The sequence below is a fragment of the Oncorhynchus kisutch genome, unplaced genomic scaffold (assembly GCF_002021735.2).
Source record: "Oncorhynchus kisutch isolate 150728-3 unplaced genomic scaffold, Okis_V2 Okis06b-Okis10b_hom, whole genome shotgun sequence".
Taxonomy (NCBI): Eukaryota; Metazoa; Chordata; class Actinopteri; order Salmoniformes; family Salmonidae; genus Oncorhynchus; species Oncorhynchus kisutch.
In genome coordinates, this window is record NW_022261983.1 from 5,797,460 (window position 1) to 5,815,825 (window position 18,366).

The 18,366-nt window shown below is 42.6% G+C and overlaps 2 protein-coding genes across 6 annotated transcripts in view; both read right to left on the minus strand.

The window, feature by feature from the left end:
* The window catches only part of crebbpb (CREB binding lysine acetyltransferase b), an 80,056-nt gene extending 69,273 nt beyond the window's left edge, over window positions 1–10,783 (minus strand). For 4 of the 5 annotated variants that reach the window (XM_031814222.1, XM_031814221.1, XM_031814219.1 and 1 more), the window contains exon 1: window positions 9,938–10,783. In XM_031814222.1, the coding sequence (XP_031670082.1) occupies window positions 9,938–10,025 (88 nt within the window). In that variant the 5' untranslated portion in view covers window positions 10,026–10,783. The remainder of the gene's footprint in view (window positions 1–9,937) is intronic. The other variant, XM_031814220.1, reaches the window with a different exon arrangement.
* Window positions 10,784–11,199: 416 nt separating this feature from the next.
* The window catches only part of adcy9 (adenylate cyclase 9), a 95,584-nt gene continuing 88,417 nt past the window's right edge, over window positions 11,200–18,366 (minus strand). The window contains exon 11 of the mRNA XM_031813733.1: window positions 11,200–18,336. Within this exon, the coding sequence (XP_031669593.1) occupies window positions 16,523–18,336 (1,814 nt within the window). The 3' untranslated portion in view covers window positions 11,200–16,522. The remainder of the gene's footprint in view (window positions 18,337–18,366) is intronic.

Here is an 18,366-nt window from a genome sequence, read left to right on the forward strand (position 1 = left end):
AGTTGATCCAGGATTCTGCCAGAAAGGGGAAAATAAAATGCAGAAAGAAATCTTGCTAGACGCAGTTCTAAAATGATTCTTATTGTAAATTCTCAGCTTTAGCCAGGGCTCGCACCAAAGCATGTAAAAGGACTCATTTCATGCTTCAGTTGCACTTCTCCATTCAAAGGAAATATATTTGCGCCCATCATTAGATCACCAGATAGCTCTCTGATGTGTAGGCTACTTTGCTGATACTTTTCGGGATAATGTTAAAATGCTAGATTAACTTCGGACAAAACATCAGGAAATGTAGCTGGCTACATTTTTTCTATGATAGACATTAGAAATATGATGGCCACCCATCGTTATTGCAAAAAGTACCAAGCTTTTACATTCTAAACTAGCTAATTTACTGAAGTGTGTGTGCTACCGTCTCAGGACAGTAAATTGGTGGTTGAAGATATCCCACTAGTGGTGTGGGGGCTGTGCTTTGGCAAAGTGGGTGGGGTTATATCCTGCCTGTTTGGCCCTTTCTGGGGGGTAACGTCGGACGGGGCCACAATGTCTCCCGACTCCTCCTGTCTCAACCTCCAGTATTCATGCTGCAGTAGTTCATGTGTAGCGGGCTAGGGTCAGTCTGTTATATCTGGAGTATTTCTCCTGTCTTATCCGGTATCCTGTGTGAATTTAAGTATGCTCTCTCTAATTCTCTCTTTCTCTCGGAGGATCTGAGCCCTAGGACCATGCCTCAGGACTACCTGGCCTGACGACTCCTTGCTGTCCCCAGTCCACCTGGCCGTGCTGCTGCTCCAGTTTCAACTGTGCTGCCTGCGGCTGTGGAACCCTGACCTGTTCCCTGGACGTTTCAACTCTCTAGAGACAGCAGGAGCGGTAGAGATACTCTGAATGATCGGCTATGAAAAGCCAACTGACATTTACTCCTGAGGTGCTGACCTGTTGCACCCTCTACAACCACTGTGATTATTGTTGATTACCCTATATTATTGATCACTAAGAAAATAGCATTGCAGTTCTGTTGTCATCTGATAAAGTATTTTCAGTCAAATTACTATTATTTTTTTTCACCTTTATTTAACCAGGTAGGCTAGTTGAGAACACCTTTATTTAACCAGGTAGGCTAGTTGAGAACACCTTTATTTAACCAGATAGGCTAGCTGAGAACAAGTTCTCATTTGCGACTGCAACCTGGCCAAGATAAAGCAAAGCAATGTGAACAGACAACAGAGTTACACATGGAGTAAACAATTAACAAGTCAATAACACAGTAGAAAGAAAAAAAGTGTGGCACTAATGTATTTTGTGTTTAGAAAAAGTAGTTGCCCACCCCTTATCGCTCTATTGATAATTTAAAAAAAACACTTTGCTTTCAATATAAAAACACAGGTGAAATGCTTTAAAATGCAGATTTTTTATGGTCTCTTTTGAAAATGCATATTTCTTAAACTGAATGCGGCCCCTTCTGTTTGTCAACTGAGTATCTTAAGGTATTTATCTATAAGTTATCTAAGATGGAGTAAACACATTTTCTCTAATTATTCAATTGGTTTGCTAACTTGGTATCTAAAGGTGGCTAGCTTGGGAAATAGCACACCTTGAGTGCACAGCTGGTAATACTGTATAAAAAAAAAAAGTACAGAAATCTGGATACCGCCCACACCCATACTGTGCAGCAGGGCTCCGTTGGTCCCACTACTATTTTGAGGGGACATCTGCAGTAGTGCCCCCTTCACCCCACACACCCCTCCATCCCATTCTAATCAGTTCCACTTCAGCAGATACATTAACCCACACAGCGAGCGCACTGCCTGGGTCCGTTTCCCCGTTCCCCCTGAAGCGGGTGGAACTGAAGGCAGTGTTTTTACGCTTGGCTGTATGTACACTAATGCTAACATGGGTGGAATAATGCTCACCCACCCAGGGGTTGGTGCCCATTCACCGAGCCCAGGCGGAGGAGAACACCCACTAGGTAAGCAATGTGCCTGAAGAATACTTGTCTGGAGCCAATTTCTCAAGACGGCATTAACACATAGTGAACACAACCACTGGCGTACAGATCAAAACAAACAGACATTGGCTGGCATCCATGGATCAAACATACACGGCATAATCTGTCACACATTAACTTCTCTAGAGTAGGGGGCAGCATACGGAAGTTTGGATGAAAAGCATGCCCAAATTAAACGGTCTACTACTCGGGCCCAGAAGATATGATATGCATACAACTGGTAGATTTAGATGGTCTTACTCCCTCATTTATCAGAATACAAGCCTGAAACAATTTCTAAAGACTTGACATCTAGTGGAAGGCACAGGAACTGCAATTTGAGTCCTAAGCCAATGGATACTGGCTTAGTATCCATTGGTATCTGTTTAAATAGTGTCTGGAAGTAAAGTATAACAGAACTGATTTGGCAGGTGAAAACCTTAACCATAATTCAGTAAGTTATTTTGGTTTTGTAGTTTTCTATTCAATGCCATTACAGTATCCATTGGCTTAGGACTCAAAGAGTCCTAAGAGAGTGCATTTCTTGTTTACCTTTTATATTGACAACGTTATTGTCCGGTTGAAATATTATAGATCATTTAGGCTAAAAACAACCTGAGGATTGAAAATAAACATCGTTTGACATGTTTCTATGAACTTTACGGATACAATTAGGATTTTTTGTCTGCATGTTTTGACTGCGTTTGAGCCTGTGTATTACTTAAGAAAACAAAAGTGAGGTTTTTGGATATAAAGAGACTATCGAACAAAAGGAACATTTATTGAGTAAATGAATGTCTTCTGAGTGCAACCATATGAAGATCAAAGGTAAGGGATTAATTGTATCTCTTTTGCTTGGCTGGTTACTGTTTGTAATGATTTGTCTACTGGTCTATGCTCGCAAATAATCGTAAGGTATGCTTTCGCCGTAAAGCATTTTTTAAATCTGACACCGTGGTTGGATTCACAAGAAGTTAATCTTTAAACTATGTAAAATATGTTTTGTTTTCTGAATTTTTATAATGAGTATTTCTGTATTTTAATTTGGCGCTCTGCAATCTCACTGGATGTTGGCCAGGTGGTACGCTAGCGTCCCACATACCCTAGTGAGGTTAACACTCACATCAAACCCGGGACAGCCGTCCCGCCTACACTGGCTGACAGGCTGCAAGATGCTCTGAAGGGCTGGGGGGAGAGCAAAGCGTGCGTTTGCGGTCTACCACAGTAATAATGGGCCTCAAAAACATGACTTGAGCCAGCCAAACCCATGACAACACACACTATGCGTTTATGCAGTGAATCAATTTTACTTTAGGCCAGTGGTTCTCAACCCTGGTCCTGGGGAACGCATAGGGATGCACATTTTTTGATTTTGCCCTAGCACGACTCACCCGATTCAAATCATCAACTCACCATCAGGCTTTGATGATTTGAAATTAGGTGTGTAGTGAGAGGGCAACAACAATAATGTGCATCCCTTTGGGTCCCCAGGACCAGGGTTGAGAACCACTGCTATAGGTTAAATCGGGACATTCAAAATTGAGAGAAAGAAGGTGTATGGTTTAATTTGTGGCTAAGCAGGAAAAAGCGATTCAGCATTGATAGTTTTCTAAACCAATAAAGATCCAGAGTGTTGGACACAGTCTAGCTAGATAGGCTAGAACTCATCAGGAAGTCAAAACCTGTCAAAAACACTAAGGCAACACCCATCAAAAATTCACACATCCATTCATACAGGTTGTCTATTCATCTTCAACACTTCCAAGAGAGAGCAGTCTCCTACTCTCTCTTCATAACCCTCCCAGCTTAATTTTCTCCAGGGCTGAGTGGGAGTGAGGAGAGGAATCTGCTCTTTTCACAGGTCTGCTTGAGGAATTTCTGGGAATTGGGCTTTTTCAAGTCAAACAAAACCCTATTTTGTCTCCGCTGCCATCTGCAATCTGTGGCTCTAAATCTTCTCAGTGTACTCAGGACCCCGTGCCGCTTCACAACTTCAAAGGAAAGCAGGTCTGTGGCACACTATGCCATGTATCGCTGAGAAGTTGGTGAGTGAGTGTAGTGCTGGGCTATCAGAGGATTTGTGTGTGTGGTTGTGTCAGCTGGGCAGTTCATTAGAGGGGTGTGTGTGTGTGTAAGATACCCAACTTGGCCTAGTTTGAGATGTTTGCATTTTTCCCCCAACGTTTGATAGTAGTGGAGAATTTACAGTTGCACAATGGAAACATTCATTCACTACCGACTGCACAATGAACCCCGAACGCAATTCACTACCACAACTCTACAATGGATGTACACATGGCATTGCTATATACAATACAAGGATAAAAACAAAGCGCCCTCACTAAAGTCAGAGAGCACTCAGGTTAAGGCACATTATTTAAAGTGCATTTTACAGCGACAAGATAATCTGATAGCACTGAAGGTTATAGATTGCCCTCTGAACTTTGCAGCCCTCCCGATGACTCCCGGCCTCCATTTAGGCTACTCTCTAGTCTTGGCTTTGACATCAGACACCAGCAGCTGGTTCTGAGGCAGTCAGTCACACCCCTGGGAACAACTCAACATGTAGCAGGGGTTTAAAGCTGACTTCTCTTCCAGGCAGGCATGGGTAGCCTAACCACGTTTCATTGGAGCTACCGGACAATACAATGGAACATGAACTTTTTGGGGTTGTGAGTGTGACAATCATTTATTTAGGAGCAAATGAGAACTTGTTCTCAACTAGCCTACCTGGTTAAATAAAGGTGAAATAAAAATAAAAACATATTTAGGAGCCACCAAATCAATAAAACATTCTATAAACTGCTTGACCCAGGAAGCCCCCCAAACCCACCATTTGGGGACACACTGGTGTAAGTAAGTCCTGATTGGGGTCAATTCAACTTATCAGAATATAATTTAGCCAAGTGTAACCACACACTCCACACACTTCAGAACAGATGTGCAGCATAGGGGTGTGTGTGGTAGTGCTGAGAGATGAACCGAAATGTAGGTTAATTTTTTCCATTTTTAAACTAATTGACCAACATCGGTTACATTTCTGGGGTTTTCTGTGAGCTCGATGTGCAGTTTCTGCAGAGATAAATCAGATCAAGCCTGAACTGTGCAATGTAATAGAGTTGAAGTTTTCAACAGGTAGTACTGAGTGATTACTGCTTTTTGACATCGGTCAGCATACTTTTATATATATAAATCAGTCCCATGATGGTAGTGAGTGCCCATTAAATATTTACCATAATTTATTTACATTAATTTAAAATATTTCAGTTGTCTATATTACATGTGTTTATTCGATGACTTTATTATTTCATTCCAAAATCTCTATAGAGCTGCTGCCTATACTGACTGTCAAAATCCCTATTTTAGTAGTTCTTCAAAGTAAATCAGGCATACTTTTATGACTGCTAAATACCATCTATCAATCCCGTGGATCATGTATGTTCACGTAGATATACCTTGTGAAGCAACAGCTGTTCTCTATATCACCTCACCATTGCGCATTCTTCTCTCTCTTCCATAGCAGGTGTAAAACACAGACCGGACAAGTAGATGCGCAATGGATTATGGCCATTGTAGTTAATTAGAACATTTTATGCACTAAACTACATAGAATATTGGCCTATTGGAAATTACAACTCCCTACTACATAACACAGTTCAGGCATGATCTGATTTATCTCTAGAGAAACTGTGCAATGTGCGAAATTAGTTCACAAAAAAACAGAACTAAATGGAATTAAAATAATGCTTGAACACGTCAGTCAATTAGTTGTTTAAAAACTGATTTTTTTTTTTTTGCTCAGCACTACCAACAGGACAGGCAGCAGCATTAACAGCAGCTGTATAGAGATGAGATGACTTGGAATGAAATAATAAAATCATCAAATAAACAAATGTAATATAGACAACTGAAATATTGTACAGTAATGTGAATAAATGGTGGTTAATAGGTGATAATCAGTAATGGGCAGTTACCACCATCATGGGACTTCTATGAAAAAATATATTCTGTGTTACAGCAGTCAACCAACATAATATAGTGCATTTATGAGGCTGACCCCATTTAGTAGACTGGTCGATTGTTAGGCTGTTGGTCGCCCAAGATTTATTTAACCGAGCGGTAGCAAAAAAAAACGGCTGTCTGATTCGCATTGAGTGGACTGATCCATTGTGGAGGCCGTGGGGATGGCACAGTCCATTTCAAGACATGTGCTACTGAAATGGTATACGATTAAGTCAGAACAGTAGTGCATCATTATCGCGCTCTCTCCCACGTTGGAGATATAATAATCGCTGTCCGCGGTTCTGAAACACATCAGCGTGCTGCCGAATTGGCACAATCACCAAGACCATGTTGCTATGTGCAAAAAAGCAAAGTTAAACAGCATATTGGAGATGAGAAAACAGGTCTTGCCTTGTCTAAGAAAAGTGAGGAGCGGAAACCAACTTAAAATAGGCCTATAATGAGGGCCTCCCGGGTGGCACGGTAGTCTAAGGCACTGCATCGCAGTACTAGCTGTCCCACCAGAGATTCTGGGTTTGAGTCCAGGCTCTGTCGCATCCAGCCGTGACCGGGGGGCCCGTGGGCGATGCACAATTGGCACAGCGTCGTCCGGGTTAGAGAGGGTTTGGCCGGTAGGGATATCCTTGTCTCATCGCGCTCTAGTGACTCCTGTGGTGGGCCGGGCACAGTGCATGCTGACCAGGTCGCCAGGTGTACGGTGATTCTTCCGACACATTGGTGCGGCTGGCTTCTGGGTTGGGTGGGCATTGTGTCAAGAAGCAGCGCGGCTTGGTTGGGTTTCGGAGGACGCACAGCTCTCGACCTTCGCTTCTCCCGAGTCTGTATGGGAGTTGCAGCGACTACCAATTGGATACCACAATACATATATATATATATAAAAATAGGCCTAATTGTGCCTGTTTTTTTTATTTTATATATATATATATATATATATATATCCTGCTTTTTTTGCCTGTTTGAGTGTTTGTTAAATAGCCTACTAATTCTAGGATTATCATTAGTAGGCTTAGTACAGCAGCCTTGTATAAACACCATTGAGCTATAGGCCTAACATTCTGACCAAACAGGATGCACCCCATCGCGCACACATTGATTTTGTTCACCCAGACCAGAAGATAACAGGACACGCAGGTTAAAACATAAAACTAACTGAACCAATTATATTAATTTGTGGACAGGTCGAAAAGCATTGAACATTTATGGCAATTTAGCTAGCTAGCTTGCTGTTGTTATCTAATTTGTCCAGGGATATAAACATTGGGTTTTTTTTTTTACCTGAAATGCACAAGGTCCTCTACTCCGACAATGAATCCACAGATGACGAGAAAAACACATTTGGTTTACAGTTCTCTACTCCTTCCTATAGGCTTCTTTTTCTTCTTTGGACTTTATATGGCGGTTGGCAACCAACTTTACCGGGCATTACTAGAACCGACTGGAGTGTGGAAGTCAGTTCATCATTCAACCACCCACGTGGGTATACGCTTCTAAAAACCAATGAGGAGATGGCACGTGGGTATATGCTTCCAAAAACCAAGAAGGAGATTTGAGAGGCCGGACTTGCAGCGCATTGAGCTTCACAAATAGAACCTACTTCTATTTTAGTGTCTGGCCATGCATATGCTCGCTGAGGAGCACGAGCAGTGTGGGTGCAATGATTGAATAACATGTGTACATTAATTTAGCATCTCACGCGACACGAGTGGTGTGGTCAGCGTGTTAGAGAACATCCTTTTTAGTCTTATACCATAACTTAGGCGTACATTTCAATACTTATAGGCAACTGCATCAATCATTCATTCGTACAAGTCATTCATGATTTGAAATGCAATCAAGCATTTTAGTTTTAAAATAAAATATATCAAACCTTGAATAATTTGCATAAACGCTAAATAAACTTTTGTTTTGGAAATTGCATTCATGAATGAATGCGAATTGTTTTGTCTTTGCTGAAATTAAGGCAAAAAAGCTCAACGTTACAGACTCTCTGGTACGCTTATAATTTATTTTGTGTTATTTATTTTTCGGACTATTTGGAACAATGATTTTGTCATCTAACAGCACCTGTTTGGCACACACAATATGCACAGTGCTTGCCCCTTACCTAATTTTTCTTCATCTCCAGTATTTTCCACAACTAGTCACATTTATTCCACAAATCTGACTTCCCGTTTTCCTCCCGAGTAACCAGTAAACATTACCCCGTTTTGAGTTTGTCATGTCCTCAGCATCCATTTCTCTCTCAATCGTGTTACGGTGTTCCAAGTTTGTTATAACCAATTAATTGATGTGATAATGATATGCTATAGGTCAGGCCCCATTGGTCAAGTGCATGCGATGAATAAATATGTCTTGTAAAGAGAGCAAGGGGTTGAGGGAATGTTTTTACTAAACAAATTAGGGATTTCAGTAACAGAACTTTTCAGTCAGAAATCGCTGTGAATTATGTTGCAGCTTCTGCAACACGGACAGCGCAATAAATACTGCTGTGGTGGTCGCTGCAGCAGGGAGGAGAGAAACAACCGGTACTGGTCACACAGTCACTCGCTGTAATTTTTCGTTAACACATTTTTCTGGTCTATGTCTATAGGCAGCAGCCGTCTAATGTGCTAGTGATTGCTGTTCAGCAGTATGATGTCCTTGAGATAGCTGGGACGAGATACTGAAAAACAGATTTGATGCACCTGTACTGACCTCGCCTTCTGGATGATAGCGGGGTGAACAGACAGTGGCTCGGGTGGTTGTTGTCCTTAATTATATTTTTGGCCTTCCTGTGATATCGGGTGCTGTAGGTGTCCTGGAGGGCAGATGCTGTACCAGGCGCTGATGCAGCCCAACAGAACGCTCCCAATTGTGCATCTGTAAAAGTTGAGGGTTTTAGGTGCCAAGCCAAATTTCTTCAGCCCGATGAGGTTGAAGAGGCTCGGTTGCGCCTTCTTCACCACACTGTCTGTGTGGGTAGTCCATTTCAGTTTGTCAGTGATGTGTACGCCAAGGAACATGAAGCTTTCCACCTTCTCCACTGCGGGTCCATCAATGTGGATAGGGGGGGTGCACCATCTGTTGTTTCCTGAGTATTTGGGTGGGTACAGTGTGGTGGTAGACCCTGAGGTTAGGTTTAGGCTTAATGTTCTCTCTCTGATAAAAACCAACCAAGGCAGCGCTGTGGTAGACTATTGTTATTGTCTGGGAGGCTAGGTTTATGAGCACAGGAGACCTGTCCATAAACTTCACTGCAGGGCCCCTATTCAAGGGCAGCGTCCAAGAAATTGCTATCGGTTTCACTCTGTATGAGCATTTCTATAACTTACCTTCAAGTTCATGTTGACACTTCTGTTGTCTGTGCTCATACAATAGTCCTATACCGGTAGGTTAACAATTGTCTATCAGTGTTGAAATTAACCAAATTCAACAGGTTGCACTTTTCTTTTGAACAGACGCGGCGGCTATATCACAAGTCTCGTCTGCGTTCGGACCGCTGCTCCAACTCACTCCACCACAATGACATTATCCGGAACATAGGGGTGACAAGTTTTTAGAGGCGTAGCTAGTAAACGGAGAAGGAGCGACAGACACATCAGCACATGGTGCAATACCAACACCGCCAGTAGAGTGACTTTACTACCAAGGTATATGGGCAAGTCGAGAAGAGAGCAGCGGGGGATTGGCTACTAGAGACGGGTGACTGTAGATTCAGTGACAGTCGGGTGTGACAATTTAATACCACGAGCAACTAGACTGCAAAAGCTCGAGAGCTGACATATGAAAGTTCCAAGTGAGGAACATTGTGCACGAGCGAGCGCAGTCAACACCAGACAAAACATAAAAGTAACATTTTCATTATCACTAAAATAACTCATGCACTGTTAGGCATAATTTTTTTCAATCAATAGACTGACGACCAAATAGGCCCTACTTGGTGCTTACCTGGACCATCTGACGCTGAAAGCGCAGGTGAATTGAGTTTCGGTCGCTTTGCGTTGGGAGGTCCGACGTCCAGCAAATTCTCAGCCATTCTGATCGGTAAGAATGATCACTAAATAATGATGTAAAATGAAATTCGACTCCTTCCAGCTAGATTTTTTTTATGGCAACAATCTTCTTTCTTATTTAACCAACTAGCTGGCAAGATAGAAAAATGCTTGCACTAGTCAGCCGAGTAGAATGATTCAAAATAAAGGCAACAGCGCCACGCTTCGCCGCTGACAATCACCCCATGATAATCCAACACCCAACACCCACATAATTATCGTTAATAATTATGGCCAAAAAATATTTCGGTTCATGAAAAATAAATTAAAATAGTAGCAAAAAAAGTATATAGTGTGGATTCAAGTCCCTTTATCCATAAATCCCTAGATGGGCATCTTTAAATAAGCGCCTTTTCCCGGTCCAAATGAACAGCCTTAAATTCAATTTTCGCCTCCAATAAAGACAAGAAATTTCCAAAAATATTTTGTATGCGCCGATGTATTTTTCTCGATACTGTCTCTCGATAAATGCATCGTCTCGGAACGGAGATACGGAGAAGCGGCGCTCTCTGAAGGGGAAATCAAATATACGAGGGGCTCTCTAGACGACAAAAACTGATCCAATCCTCGTTTTTTCTCAACAATTCTCTCCGAATGAATAAAGCCTTCGATTTTCTGCAGAATAAAGCCGTTTGAGCACGGTCTAAATGGCTCGTTTCGGTCTAAAAAATAATGCTCTCCCAAAATCCTGATTCTGAGCCGCGTCAAGATGGCGGCTGTTGATTCCTCCGATACAAAAAGTTTTTTTCTTTCTAGCTCGACTGTGGGGGGGAGGGGCTGTGCAATCACGCCCTACGCAAACCTATGCCCTGGCGTGCGTCATGTGGACGTACATCAATAAGCCTCTAGGGGTGGAATAACCCAAAAAATTAAGTAGCTGTCAAAGCACTTTCTAACCTAAAGTGTTACAGAACAATGTACAAGTGAGCAATTATTGTGCAGCCCCCCATATACATTGTGTATTATGCGTCACCAAGTCACCAACCCTCATAAGACCATTTTGGGACACTTCACCCTTGTCCATTCATCTAGTCAACTACATTTGTATCAATTTAAGGAGCCAAGCAACATAAGTTTACATGTCAATTGTAAATGCATCATCAAAAGTTGTAATAATGGGTAAATATCAAGCAATGCAAACAGAACCATCCAAACAAATCTCAGGAAAAAAATCACTTTATTCTTCTTTTTTTTAACCTTCATTTGCAGACCCCTCCAAAAATGCAGCGTGCTATAGGCTATATAACATACAGTGGGGGGGAGGCCAAAGATCTACCAGCCACAACTATACGTAGGCTTATATGAAACAGGGTGTGAAAACATGAACAGAAATCTAGCAGTGTGATTTTACCTTGCAGGGTGTTGATGATGTAGCCTGGTCCCAGATCTGTTTGCACTGTCTCGCCAACTCCTCCGGTCATTGTTTGCTGTTACATTGACCATAGGAGCTGCCAACAGCACAAACCAATCTGAGACCGACCAGGCTACTCATGGGGGAATACCATGGGATCCCTTAGGATGGAGAGATCTGTCGCCTAGGCCTATATAGAAGTAGTGGTGGCAGGAAAATGTCCTTATAGGTCCTTGTCAGTGTCCCATGTGGCTCAGTTGGTAGAGCATGGTGCTTGCAATGGCAAGTTGTGTGTTCGATTCCCATGGGGGACCAATATGGAAAAAAAATGTATGCTCTGGATCAGAGTGTCTGCTAAATTACTCAAATGTAAATTGACTTTGACATACTGAGGCGGAAAGAAATGGACAAGTTCAGGCAGCACACAATCCTAGGCCTACTGGGGTAAGTTAGAGCATCCCTCTCCCACAATCATACAGGTACACAAACATTCGTAGTGTAGGTACACACACATACTATACATGCAGGCAAACATGACATTTGGGCGTAATTGTAACAGTGTTCTAACGTTTATCTAACCTTCCATGTATTCCTCAACCCTTCAACAATGGCACCTGTATAAATAATACAACATATAAAATGCATATGTACATACAGAGTGAGTGCTTTGTGCAAAATGTATACATACCGCATACAGATCGTACTAGTGAGTATAGAAACAACCCGTCATCAATGTGCACGACAAGACCGGGCAAATTAAAGAGGGGGAAATAAGGCCAAACATACATCAAATCAATGCCATCTCTATTTGGCATCAAAGTCCCAATGTGCCATTCTGTTAGTTCACAACGTTTCAATCCCATTGTCAATTCATGAAGTCCTTTTTGCAGGAAGGCAAGTTAGTACAACAACAACAAAAAACTAAGCTTTTTTTGAAGTAGGGAACACAATTCCTTTTTCACACTACTGAGCCCAACCGAGCTGAACTGAGCTGGTTCAGTAACACATTCACCACAGTTGCAGTGTGAAATGAAAATAGAGCCATCACAGTACAGTTCGGACTGAATTGGGCTCAAGATTTGAGCTCCAACAACTCTATAAGAGTTAGCCTTAAATTCAACTATTTATTTCCCTTCGCTTTCTAAAGAACGCTACTTATCCAGCATCAACACGATAAAACACCAGGAATCCATAGGTTGATAAGCAGAGTTTCTCAAAAGCAATAAGATAAGCTGTAGCTAATATCTGGGTTTTATCTTCCTTTCATGTGTCCAGACCTCAATTATGCAGATTCCCCTTCCTTGGGACATTCAGCAACATAACACTGTGTGATGTTTATTATTTAAACTGATTGTTTCCAATATGTCTCTTTATTGTAATCAATGCAATTTGGGTAGGTTACAACAAGGGTTGCACGCTCATAATCGGCAAGAATACATTTGACAATTTGAAAACAATCCGTTTGTAGATTAATGCACTTAAAATGGGCCTAACCCGATTCAAGCAATTCTACACAGTACAACAATATCCAGTCAAACAAAGCAAAACAACATTTTTGTTATTCCTGGTTTTTAAATCCACATCAGAACAAATCAGTGGCAGCTGTGTACCAAAAAGTGACAATGAACTGCAATATTGAGTTTCATACTCATATCAGTGATACTAAATGTTGGAAACAATTGCTCAGCAGGTTATGAAGTAGAAAAGGCACATGTCAAATTTATATAAACATTTTAAAGAACTTGGATGAGAAAAATATGTACACATGTCAAAAAGCAAAAAAAAAGTGTATTCAAGGAGGTTTGAGAAACAAAACATGGCAATCTTAATTAAATGATATCAGAGTTGATTTAGAGAGGATTTTCCTATGACTGAAAAGGCACTACTAGCAAACTCTTGCAGTACACACAAGGAACCTGTAGTAAAACCAATTATGGCACTACAAAAGAGAAACTTAAGTACTGAAAGTTGAAAGATGCACTTAAAACCCAAATGATTGCTGGGATATCCTGAGTATCTCCATCTTTACTAAACTAAAACATGTTGCTTTGGAGTCTTTTGCTATGAACATTTACTTCAAGTTATTCTCCTAATTCAGAACGCTTTGATATTGTACCTTTGAGGTTTCAAAGTATGTCTGAGGTCACAAATAATATAAGACGTTTCCATCCCCAGTTTTTATGTGAGTAAGGTCATACCGTATAATTTTTTTTAAATCACGACATCTGTGATGGAAACAGGAAGTTTAGGTACAATTTTATAAATACCAAAAGATCATTTGTTTTGTTTGACGGGATGGGATCTTTCTGTGTTGGTCATTTTTTGATTAATTATGCGAGAAATGGCAGTGGAAACGCCTTTAAAGGTAAATATTCATATAATAATCATATTGAAGTAAACCTTGAGTCACGCGATGATGAGGAGTTTATTAGGCTACAGATGAAATAGGCCTAACTTATGAAGAACTTCACAGGGTGATGAAAGTGCACAGTGATCTTGATGCTCCTTTTCAATAAATCTCCAGGGTCTGATTCTGGTGACATGTTGATCGACACTTGAATGGCCATTTGAAAATTACACATTTTCTCGCTCTTATCCATAATAATCTCATTATGTAGACGAGCCTATCCGCACTGTATCTGTGAGCTGTTGGTTAGAGCGCATGTACCAAGACCAGAGTAGGCAAATTTGCTATTTTACCCAACAGTTTTTTTTTTATAACAAAACTATTGGTAGAGTTGAAAATGCAATGGAAACACACTGAACTTTAGATTTTTATTTGGTACGTGAAAACTTAAGTGAAAAAGTATATTTTGTGTGCACTTTGTCATCATGCACTGATTTTTATCCTCAACAAGTCCGTTTGGTGGAAACACACCACTGGTGGAAACACACCACTGGTGGAAACACACCACTGGTGGAAACACACCACTGGTGGAAACACACCACTGGTGGAAAAATACGCAGATTTTCTTTATGTAGATTTTAGAATATTCGCATGAAAATCTGTCGCCAACTGGATGGAAACCTAGTAGTACCAGTACTTGTTTTGTTATTTCCCCGGAGCACCCAAACCCTTTCACTAAAACAGAGAGAAAGTGACAGGGATGATTAGACTTGCAGTTGAAGGATATGCACTGTACAGTTCACCATACTCAATTATCTCAAGGTTCTGATAAAACAATGCATACAGTACATGTATATATATAAAAAGAAAACAACAAGATCTCAACTTCAACAAAACAAACACACAAAACAAATAGGAAAATATGTAGCACTGAACATGCACACTTTACATGTTTATTTGTACATGTTGTTTACATGACACATGTTAGAAACGTCCCTTATTATCCAGGATCTAATTTGGCAGGAATGCTGTAACAAGAGGAATCGGGTGCATTCCCCCTTGCATGTATTTCTAAATAGCCTGACGGTAGAGTAAGGGGGGGGGGGGGGGGGGGGGGTAGCAGATCAAGTCCTATTTGAAGGTCAATATACCAATCTACCATTCCGTTAAACTGTATCACTCAACATCTTAACTCAGGTCTGTCACAAGAGACTACTCAAGATTAGCCTGGTCCCAGATCTGTTTGTGCTCTTGCCTATTCCACATGATATGTACATGACGCACATGTAACAATTGTAGCAGATTGTTAACTGTATTGTAAGCAAACCAGCACGTTCAATAGAAACGACCTATTAGTAGGCCTACCTAGAGGGGTGCACTTCAAACCTCAACAACGGTAGCCTAACAACAGATTGCATTCCTGTAAAAGACTAGGAAGAGGTTATGGCACATGAACCAACCTGTGGTGCTAAAAGTTAGCTTTATAGACTTGCAGAGCTAATGTGCAGCTGAAGCTAATTAGTGATATGTTAAAGAGTTAGGGTCAAGTCCTAACTTAAACATTTTCACTTAGTCATGCATTGATGTCAATTGAAGACTTTGACTTAAAACAGACTTAAGTGGGAGTTAGGATTCAGCCCTAATTACTATTACCAAGGTCTAGTTGACGGCTTGAGGCTAGTAAGACAGAGGTCCTTACTTTTAACCAGGGCCAGGAGAAAAGATACCACATCAGCCAGAGGGATTTCATTATGTCTTAATCACACTCCTCACCTTCTTCCCACGGTTTCATCAGTTGCAGAATGACAACTTACAGCCACCTCTCCGCATGAGGCCGTGGATGGCAGTTATTACTGTAGTGTAGCGCACAGACACAAGCACACAGTCAAGCCTTCCGACTGATGTTCTAGATATTGTTGTGGGTTTGTCTGAGAGCATTGTGCGAGGCCTGTGCTTTTCTTAGACAATTTAAAGTGATTCACTGTGAAAAGACGACTCCATCTTGCTTCCCTTTGTAACCCATCATTCACTCTTCACTGTGGTATTTCTTATTGCTCCGATTCTTGTAAACTCCTTAACTACAGTAATAAAAGCAATTTCATAGCTCCAAAGACCAAAGACAACTATAACAAACTGACAGAAACCAAGCTTTTGCCTTAGAATGTACATAAGGTTCCCAGTTTGGTAGAAGTCTTTCCCAGTGGTCTTTATGCTTCTTCTTCGTTCCTCGTCCAGACCAGCTTGTTCTACACATTATTTTGTGCTAAAGGCACTTAATCAAGACATTAAAAAAACAAAGGCGAGAAGAAAAAAAAAGCCAAAAACATACAACAACAAAAAAAAGACTAAAGATGTTAGTGAGAATCAAGTAGATCATAGGAGGCTGGGTTTCTATAGCAACATAAGTTCAGTAATAGCGCCCATCGTACTTTACCTATCTTCTTATTCACTCTTACTGTGGCCACCAGATACATCGGTCGTGTTCAGTGGGCATGAACGGGAAGAAAACAGACGTAGTATCTGAACTTGTTCAATAAGAAACGCTCATTTTCGCATACAGTTGCAAAAAGATTAACAAAGGTGTGTCCTAATGAGCACGAACCTGGAGAAGAATTGACAACAGAGGAGCCAGAAACTGGTTTCTTAAAGCCATTTAGGTGCTCCCTCCTGTATGCCTTCTCGTCACATATGACTGTTCCATAATAAGCTTCAACTGGCAGGAATGCAAGGAAGGCCGTGCTTAAAGGGCTGAAGGCTAAAAAACTATCGCAGACATAACAGTCTTAGAGTTTCGTTAGCTCGCCAATAATGTCATCATCGTCCTGCTCCTCTTTCTCTTTTTCCACCTCCTTCCGTGACTCAGTTGCTGTGGCATTCTGAGGGGAGAGAGACTGGAGGGAGGCAGGCGCCACAGGTTTTGGTTGTTGGAGGACGTTTGTTGTAGGAGTTCCAGCTAGACTAGTGGTGGGCAGATTTGGTTGTTGGATGTTGGTTGAAGGAGTTTCACCTTTATAATTGATGGGTGGATTTGGTTGTTGGACTGTCAAAAGAGCTCCAGCTAGATTAGTGGCGGGCAGATTTGGTTGTTGGACGTTGGTTGAAGGAGTTTCACCTTTATAATTGATGGGTAGATTTGGTTGTTGGACTGTCAAAAGAGCTCCAGCTAGATTAGTGGCGGGCAGATTTGGTTGTTGGACGCTGGTTGAAGGAGTTTCATCTTTATTAGTGATGGACAGATTTGGTTGTTTGACTTTCAAAGTAGCTGCAGCTTGACTAGTGATAGGCAGGGAGGCTAGACCAACGTAGGATGATGAGGAGGAGCGTCTGGCTGCGATGGTCTCTGTAGTAGTAGGGCTACAGTAGTATTGTTGCCGACTGTCTGGCCTATCTCCAGCCTCCACCACCCCCCTCTCAGGCCGCAGCAGACCCGTGGACACCCCAGAGCTGAGCGAGGGACTGGTGGTACTGGGTACACCAGAGATGGAGCTAGGCACCATATTAGAGAGCTCATCCGTTGGCGAGCGCCCGATACTCCCGTCCACCTGCACCCGGATCTCTGGCGAGACGGAGAGCAGGTACTGAGGCACGGGGGCGCCGCTGTCCGCACTCTTGGGGAACAGAAATGTCTTCATTTGACCTTTGCCCTTGACGTTGACTGTGCCGCGGTAGTCGAAGTTGTAGTCCATGGCACTGAGGGCGCAGTAGCTCTCCTCGCTCACCTGCACGCGGCACTCCACGCCCGTAGTGTCCATGCGACTGGCGATGTTCACAGTGTCGCCCCAGATGTCGTAGAGCAGCTTAGTGGTGCCGATCACCCCTGCAGTCAAAGGACCATGGTTGAAACCGATGCGCAACTTGAACTTGAAGCCCAGCATGTTCTTGTTGAAGTCGTCCACCACGCGCATCATCTCCAGTGCGAAGTCAAACAGCGCCCGCAGGTGGCCGTGAGGGTGCGGCGTCTCAGCGCACTGCTGCGCGTTCAGCCCAGCCGCCGCCATGTACGTGGCGCCAATGGTCTTGATCTTCTCGATGTTGTTGAAGGGCGGCTCGCGAAGCAGTTCGTCGAAGTCACCGATGAGCTCGTTGAGCACGCGGTAGCACTCCTTGCCGCCCTCGTAACTCTCCTCGTAGAACTCGCTAAAGTTAACGATACTGGCAAAAATCACGCCAACATTACCATGGTTTTTGGAGTAACTCTGAGTCACTTTGAGCTGCTCTGCCACGTGGATGGGAATGATGTTCCTAAGCAACCAATCGGCTTGGTCCCTCATGTTCTGGATCTTGATGCGGTGCTGGTCGGCCTCCACGTTGCCGTGGTAATGGAGGCGGTAGCTGACCTCGAACTCGCGGTTGAGGAACCAGACGAGCAGGAGGAGCAGGAAGAAGGCCACTCCCACCTCGGGGCCCAGCAGGTCCTGGAGGCGGGGCACGGGGTCAGCGGCGGGCTCAGGCTGACCATGTATAACACTGCTGCGGTTACTGTTGTTGGTGGCGTCGCCAGACCTAAAGGAGGAGAGAGAGAAAGGGAGGGAGAGAGGGTGGAGAAACAAGGAAGGAGAGAAAGGCAGGATGGAGAGTTGGAGAATGAGGTAGGGAGGTGGAGATGGAGAGAAATGTAGGCAGAGAG